Genomic DNA, 8,553 nt, shown 5'->3' on the forward strand with positions numbered 1-8,553 from the left:
CAGTCAGATCTGGACCGCAACTGAAGGCTCAAGACTGGACTCGAGCGGATCGACCTCAGATCTCCGCTAGGCTGGTCAGAGATGGAAGCCCAATATGCATGCTGTAATTTTTTGGAATTTACGTCGATCGATTACTGTAAATTTTTGGAGGGGAATTAGCACAAAACCAGGATTACTTTGCTACCGACGAAGGTTCGAGTCGGGACAGTGAACGTGCAAGGTGTAGATCACGTGGCTTCATTGTTAACCCATTCCATCAACCCAGGGAGAGTTTGAACTTTATATAGTATTTTACGGCGTTTGTTTATAGAGATTGTAAAAGTTAACCATTGTAATCATTTGCTCGAGTTAGAACTTTACAGTTTACATTCAAAGCAGATGGAATGATTAAATTACAATGGAGATTACTATCGTGAGACCCATAATCATCTCTAAAAAAATAAATCATATATTATATTATCACCAATGTTCCCCGTAATCCAATATATTTTACCAAACACAACGACCTCACATTTTAACTTATAACCTAGGAAGAGAAATTTCATAGTTAAACTTTCCTCCAATCTTCACATTCCATGTTATCTAACAATACTCGAACCAAACGCGCCTTGAGAATAAACCGAACTTGTAATCCTTGACACTATGTTCTTTCTTTCTTTCTTTCACTGTCGTAACCGAATCATTTCGAAAACAGAAGACAAATTCCAAGCCCGCAAATTCAAAGGCCCAGTTGGGTGTTGCACGAGATGTCGGCCCACTGAGGAGCCCAATGGGCCTGCCAGATCATCACTGACCAAAAAATCCGTGTATCTGCATCTGCATCAACACCCCGGACTAGGAAATTTCCGGTGAAATTATCTGCACAAGATTGCTCTTGATTTTTTGCAAAGTTATCTCGGGCAGCAGGATCGAGCTTCTGGTTCGACTCGGGAGCGTTTCGATATCCTTCATAAACCGCAACATGTGTGGTCTTGCAGGTCGCAAAATATTCCAACTAAGCTAGAACAGGAGCTTAATTATGCTGGAAATCTTTAGGATCAATTTAAACGAACCTCTCACCATTTTCTCTTTCACACTAGATTCTTTACGAATTATCGAGAACCCGAAACCTAAACCAGGATTCGATCTTAAACTTTTCTTTTTTACAAAGAAAGCTTCAAGTGAAAAAAATGAGAACACAAAAACTGAATAATCCTGTGTTCAGACTGGAAGTTGATGCCCTTCTGATGAAGACAAGGCTAAGCTTAGTGGCTGAGGGCTGTTGCCGGAACAAAGGGACTGGAGGGCCTTCACGACTTCAGGCATCGAGGGTCGTTTCTCCGGCATCACGGACGTGCAGCGGAGTGCAATGTCAAGAGCTCCAAGCATCACTCGCTCTGAGCCACCCGATACTCTAGAGTCGAGAATTGTGAATGCTCCATTGGTTATGTTGATCTTCCTTCGGACCCACTTCACTATATCAAGGGAATCAGCAGAATCTTCTTCTTCAGCTTTACGGCCGGTTACCAGTTCAAGTAACACGACCCCGAAGCTGTACACGTCCATTTGCTCAGTAGCCCTCTTACTGTATCCACTCTCTGCAGTCGAGCAACAAAATGAGCAGTTAAAACACCAATCTTTCACGCTGTAAAACAGGGACTTCATGAGAAATTTTCCATTTTTTCGTTGGAAAATTTTACGTTCTTGGCTCGTTATGTTTACGATTTAATCAAAATGAGAAAAACAAAGAAGCCGGAGAAATGGAACCCGTCGCCATACCTGGTGCATTGTAACAGGATGATGCAGATTCCGAGGCCACGGTTGTCTGAAATGCAGCTTCTCCCACAATACGGTCGAGGGCGAAATCTGTGAGCTTCGGCACGCAGTCTGAGTCAAGAAGGATATTATTTGACTTGATGTCTCGGTGAATTAAGTGTGGCACATAATCCTTGTGCAGGTAAGCTAATCCCTGAGCAACACCAATTGCGATCCTCAATCTGACGCTCCATCGTAACTCAAAATCAGGCCCACCAATCAAGTCCCCCAAGCTTCCACCCGGTAAGTATTCATAGATCATGAAGATCGTGTCATCGGAGTGGCAGAAGCCGAGGATCTTCGCGATGCTCTTGTGCCTTATTTTAGCTAGTGTCTTGATATCAGACTTCAGAGTCTTCGGAGATTGGTTCCGGAAATTCACCAATATCTTCACTGCCACGAGCTCGCCACTTGGTAGACTTAGAATGTACACTCTCCCAAACACCCCGCAAGTTCGAACAGCACTTTTTTCATTCATTCCCGCGATCAGGTCCTGCTCGGTGATCCGTAGAGGGTAGAAGAACACCGAGTGCCAAACCTTTTCCGCTTTTTGCTTGGAAGATTTACGATAAACCAAGAAACCAGCAGCGAATATCAGAAGACCGATGCCAAAGGCTATAGAGATAAGAGCACAAGCTAAAGTCGTTAGACCACCATCCCGGTGTCTCCTGGGCCCGAAATCAGAGCACGAGTTGGGTAATCCCGGGCCACAAAGCCCAGGATTTCCCTCGAGGAAGGAAGCTGGAAGGCCCGAGATTAGGAGCGCTGGAACTCGGCCGGAGAGCTGGTTGAATGACACATTGAAGAGGGCGAGCTTCAGATTCTGAAGCTCCTGTGGGATCGGTCCGCTTAGTTTGTTAGCTGATAGATCGAGGTAAGTTAACACCGGAAGATCGGCTAGAGATTCCGGTATTCCTGCAGACAGACTGTTGTCGGCCAACGACAAGGAGACTAGTTTCCGGCACTTCTTCAATTCCGGGATCTCACCGGAGAGTGCATTATGCGATAGATTTAGGATGCTCATGACAGGGGAATCACAGAAGTTGGGGGGGATTTCTCCAAGAAGACGGTTCATGGAGGCGGAGAATCGGTAAAGGCTCTTGACTAGGCCGAGACCCTGAGGGATCTTGCCGGTGAAGCTGTTGTTATCAATCTGAACCTGCTCCAACTGAGAAGCCGTAGATATCAAGTCGGGTATCTCCCCCGAGAACTGGTTGTTTTCGGCTCGGATGATCTTGATCTTGGGCAAGGACCAGAGCCCACTGGGAAAGTCGCCATGGAACTCATTGTTCTGAACTTGGAACCTCTCAAGGCTTCGGCACCCTCCGATGGCGTCGAGCAGCGAGCCATTGAAGAAGTTGGTGTGGAGGCTGAGGCTTATGAGACCATTTCCAGCACAAACCCCATCCGGGAAAGCCCCACTGAGCCTGTTCTGTGAAACATCGAAGGAGGCCAAGTTCTTGAGGGAAGCAAGCGTGGGAAGCTTACCGGTCAAGTTGTTCTCAGACAGGTCAAGAGTGGTTAGTTTCTGCAACCCGACAATGGAATCAGGAATTACACCATAAAAGCCACAGCTTTGTAGGAAGATCTTCTCGAGGTTCTTGAGGCTCCATATCTCGGAGGGGATCTCGCTCGTCAGGAATGGGTTCAAAGACAAGTCGAGCACGGTGAGCTCAGTGAGGTTCCCGAAAGCAGAGGAAGGGACGGTACCGGAGAGCAAGTTGCCACCCAAGTTGAGGACTTGAAGGGTCCTCAACAGTCCTATGCTTTCTGGGATTTTGCCCTCGACTCCATTCCTGCTCAAATCAAGAACCCTGAGGGAGCGGAACCCAGAGACCTGCTCGGGGATCGGGCCCCAGATGAGGTTGTTGCTGAGGTTCAGGACCTGAAGAGAGCTGCATTCGGACAGGTGCAGAGGAATGGGCTGCTTGAAGAGGTTGCCGGCGAGGTTGAGTTCGGTGAGGCTCTGGAGCTCGCAGATGGAGGGTGAGATTTCTCCGGAAAGGTTGAAGCTTTGGAGGTCGATGGAGGTGACGGAGAGACGGGAAGTGGAAGGGATGAGGGAGCAGGCGACGCCGGCCCAGCTGCAGTGGGAGGAGGAGGAGTTGGAGCTGGACCAGGTGGAGAGGGAGCGGCTGGGGTCCTCAACGGAGGCCCTGAAGGAGAGGAGAATGTCAGCTTCGGAGGAGGAGGTGGAGGCCAAGGTAATGATGATCAGTTGCAGGGTTACAGAGAGGAACAATGGGAATGTGCAGGTAGAAGCCATTGGAGGAGGAGGAGGAGGAAGCTCGAGCTTCTTTGCTCGAAAAAGGAGGAGAAGTGAAGTGAAGTGAAGTGATACGAGTCCCGGAGAAATAGAGGGGGTTGAGTTTGATCTTTCTCAAGGAACAGTGACAAGACAAGGACATTGCTAAAGAAAACAAAAATTGCATAAATAAGTCAAATAACTTTATCTAGCTAGGAGTAACTTTTTTTTTTTCCCTCAAATCCAGCCTTCTTTTTTTTTTTTGTTTTTCTTAATGTAATTTCCTGTATGAAAGGACAAACTATTTGTTTATTTTGAGTGAGAAAAAACTGTGAAAAGATAAAAATATCTATTTTTTCTCTTAAAAAAAGCAGAAATTTATTGCATGTAATTGAGGTTAAGAAAAAGAAATGAAATGTCCTTGACATGCAGCATAATTTACAAATCTAGTTCTGCATGCGTATATTTTATCTGCAGTGAAATCGAAATTCACTAAAAATATTTCATTATTGAGAACTAGGTTAATGCCCAAATATGAATAAATTTCAGTTAATATATAAGCCGCGAACAACTCGTGTTCTATTTAAAAAAAAAACTAGTGGAATCACAAGGCAAGTGTACAAAAATAACTCAAGAAAAGTCAAATCGTGTACAATTCAATGGAGTCGAATATTACCATAAAAAGGAAATTACACTGCCTTCTGTCCACCAGAGGAAAATTGAATTACATTCACAAAAAGGGGTAAAAAGTGAATCATTTTGCTTATGAGTGTTGCGTTTGCGGTGGAAGCAAAGGATTTTCCAAATGCTTTTTACGTAGCACATGAGAGGTAATTTTGCAGAGGCATGCAGTAGTAGTAGATGGAGACATATTAAATTGAACATCAAATGCATGCCCGTTTGAAACTTTAAAGAATTTTCTTTACAAATGAAATTTTGAATATATATATATATATATATATATATCCCAAAATATGGCAGGGGGAAAGAATAACTCAAAAGCAAAGGATTTTTGGCTGTGAATGTTATTAGAAATTACAATAAGAGTAAAAAAAAAGCATGAGGTGTAAAAATCCATGTTGAATGAGTGATGTTGGAGGTGCTTAGAGCGTAACTGATCCTTTTACTGCATGGCGTTTTTACGTAGGTTCAATGATGATGTGAGCAAATCCCAGCATACATGATGAGCTCCACCTTTTCTCCTCTACCTACTAAAAGGTAAAAAATTTGCATGCCCATCTCATGCCATGCATGATTATTAATTGCTTTATATTGTCTATTACATAGCTGTTGTGTTGCAAAGTTTTCTTCAGTACTCTTCTTCATTGTAGCTGGTAAGATAAAATAGAATCCTAGGAAAAAAAAGTTGAAATTGTCTATAGTCAATGGATCGATGAATATATATCTCTTGTTTTACACGGGATGAAGATAAATTCTTGCAGAGAGAAATTCGTGCTATATATCCATACTTATCCTAAAAGAAAAAAGAGTTAATTACACAAAAAAATCCAACTTTTGAAGTCAATTTCAAATCTTTTAGAACGTTTTAATTGTAGCCAAAAAAGATTTATCACTCTAAATGTTTGCTAAAATGGGACACTGTTGGCAATGTTTTTCTTCATCTTTTCTTGACTGTTATATTTATTTGGACAAATTACCTCATATATCTTATAGTTTCACATGTTTTTCAAATTTATCATATGCTTTTGAAATGATCAAAAATATCACATGGTTTACTTTTTTTTCCAAATTTATCATGTCATTATATATCCGTCAATATTTAACGGACTCACTACCGTGGCCCTTTTACTCGGGATAGATTTGAGAAAAAAATTAAAATCATAGGATAGTTTTGTGGTCTACTTACGTTTCATTGACGGAAAATATAATACCGGTATATATTTAAAAAAATATATAAATCATGGGAAATTTTAGATCAATTTTAAAAGCACACGATAGATTTGAAAGAAATGTGAAATCATAGGATATATGAGGTAAAAACTCCCATAATTCAAATCTTTCAAAGGTTCGAGTGTTTCAACCTGACACTCCCGGTTTCTTTCATGGTCAATTCATGATCACTATTGAGGTTATAAAAGTCTCTAGAGACCTTGCAATAAATTCAATCGGACAAGGTGATCATTCGGGAAGCTACCTTTATTGGATACGCTAGTGAATTATTTAATCAAAAAAATTTAAAATAATAATAATTTTCATATTTTCATTAGATTTTTATAGTTTTGAGTTACCGGAATGCCGAGAAAAAAAAGATAAAATATGATAGAAAATTAATAATCTGATGAGTAGAGACTAACAAAGCATGCATAGATTTACTTTCTCATCAATCTAAACGTTGGGATAGATTTGAAACTAACTGCAAATATGCGATCCTTTTACTTAACTAAGCCAGGAAATTAGAAAATTGTCCACTATATGAAGACATGTTATGTTGATTCTATACAAGGAAGAAACAAAGCTCGTTAATTAACAGTATAGTATATGATGGCTTGTGAGAAGTATTATTATAATCGTATCTCCTGCCTATCTATATTAATTGAGACCGACTTCTTGATCCATTTATATATGTTGATTGCTTTTTTTTTTCATGAATATGTTGATTGCTACCTATATTTATGTGAGGTCAGTGTTTTATTAATTGTTTAGTTATTATAGTATAAATCACTTGAAAACAGAACATGTGAATAGACTAAAATGATGTACATATAGAACCTAAACATGACTCAAATAAATACAAAAGAACATTGCAATCTTGTTTTATCTTTTGTTTTTACAAACATCTAAAAAAAGTGCTTGCTATATATTACTTTGGGTTGTTGACTTCATAAATAACTAACAAATGTAATTGTCATTCTTTTTTTAAAAAAAATATTTGGACCAGCAGGCTTAATTCAGCCTATGGCCCAACATTTTGACCCTCGAAAGCATCATTCCCCAAGTATATAATAATCTAATTCGTCCACCATAAAAAAAACCTATTTCTTGTTTTATTTTATCAATTATATATTTTTCTTCATTTTGTCATTGTTATTGTTATTTCATGTTATTATTATTATAATAATAGTATAAATTACCAGCAGGGAATAAATGGCCGAATACAGGAGCTTGGAAAGGGACTTTTAAGAGCCAACCCGTGAATGCAAGTCCGAGCAGATAAAGACAACAGTCCACTTCGCACGTGCTAACATTCTGGACGTATTTCAATGCACCCCCCTACATGATATATTTAGTTTTTTTTTTCCTGGAAACATGATATATTTAGTTAGAAAAACAAATTAAATACATTATAATGATTCACAATGAGGCAATAAACTGGGAAAACCATTCATTCGGTATGACTTGTACATTGATATAAAGAAGTAACTGAACGCTAAAAATAAATAAGTAGCTGAAAATAAATTATGTGCGTGTCTTTAAGGAATCGGTCCTCATTTTTTATGACCATCATATCAATGTTTTTTTAGCATGATGTGCCATAACAGATACTAATACCGATCCTTAAAAGGGATTTCTCGATGAAAATAGTGAAAATTTTGTTACAGATTTATTTATATATTTTGCTGGAGGTTGTTAAAATTGAAGCTGTCCTGTTTTTTCTTGGTAAAAAGAATAGAAGGAGAAAAAGAAAAGGTTAAATTTTCTGTGTCTCTCTGAAGTTTCTGAAATTGACTTTGTGAAAGCAGTTTTGACTTGGGGCCGTAAATGTATTAAAGCAAAGGACAGCAATTATTGCAGCGGTTCTGCCAAGAATCTATTGATGATCCAAGCCAACCTGTAAGAAATTTCTTTTTAAGAAAATTAATTAGGTGATAAATCCTCTGTCTTTTCTCTTTTTACTGTTCCATAATGGTCCTCTTTTCTTCCAAATAATAAAAGAAAAAGGAAAAATGAATTATTGTTACTAAGAACACGATTTGATAAAACTAAATTTGCAAAATTAAGCATTCAACAACAACAACAACAACAATAATAATAATAATAATAAGAAGAAGAAGTAGTAGTAGTAGTAGTAGTAGTAAAACAGTGTATATATGTATAGCCAAAAGCCAGTTCAATTAGACATGCATGCAGGGATAAACTGAGTGGGCTTAGGGGTGACAATCACCTGCCCCTAGAATTCCCACACCATAAGAAAATTTACATACATTTTTTGAAATTTTAAGAAAATGTCTTATATTTACCCCTTTAACTCAATAAATCTATCTTATTGTTCATCCCTTCAAGGATCTCGTCCCTCTACGTATAAATCTTGGATCAGTCCTTGCATGCATGAATAGTATTCGATCATTTTTTCCATCACCAAACCATCCTGACACGCAGAGTTGGTCAACAGATCAAGAAATATTCCGGTTGGGTTTTGCCAATGTCAAACACAGCTTGGAAATACTATTCAAGTTGTCCCTAATGGGGGTCAAAACCCCTTGTCCTTTAATGTCTTATTATACTAAACCAACAGTGTCTCTGTTATTATTAATGCCCCAATTTCTCCTTTATCA

At 39.2% G+C, this 8,553-nt stretch overlaps 1 protein-coding gene across 1 annotated transcript; it reads right to left on the reverse strand.

Annotated features, from left to right (window-relative positions):
• Window positions 1–1,007: 1,007 nt before the first annotated feature.
• LOC116208558 (probably inactive leucine-rich repeat receptor-like protein kinase At5g06940) lies at window positions 1,008–4,136 on the reverse strand. The gene is made up of 2 exons (XM_031542055.1): window positions 1,759–4,136; window positions 1,008–1,577 (listed from the first exon to the last, which is right to left on the reverse strand). Exons 1-2 carry the CDS (start codon window positions 4,058–4,060, stop codon window positions 1,201–1,203), a joined length of 2,679 nt encoding a protein of 892 aa, XP_031397915.1. The 5' UTR covers window positions 4,061–4,136; the 3' UTR covers window positions 1,008–1,200.
• Between the last annotated feature and the right edge of the window lie 4,417 nt (window positions 4,137–8,553).

This window comes from Punica granatum, chromosome 5 (assembly GCF_007655135.1).
Source record: "Punica granatum isolate Tunisia-2019 chromosome 5, ASM765513v2, whole genome shotgun sequence".
In the NCBI taxonomy this organism is placed as follows: domain Eukaryota; kingdom Viridiplantae; phylum Streptophyta; class Magnoliopsida; order Myrtales; family Lythraceae; genus Punica; species Punica granatum.

Coding starts and splice junctions, on each gene's coding strand:
- LOC116208558 (XM_031542055.1), bottom strand. CDS start 4,060: ATGGCTTCTACCTGCACATTCCCATTGTTCCTCTCTGTAACCCTGCAA. Junction 1,578..1,758: donor ATCCTGTTACAATGCACCAG/GTATGGCGACGG, acceptor GCTCGACTGCAG/AGAGTGGATACAGTAAGAGG.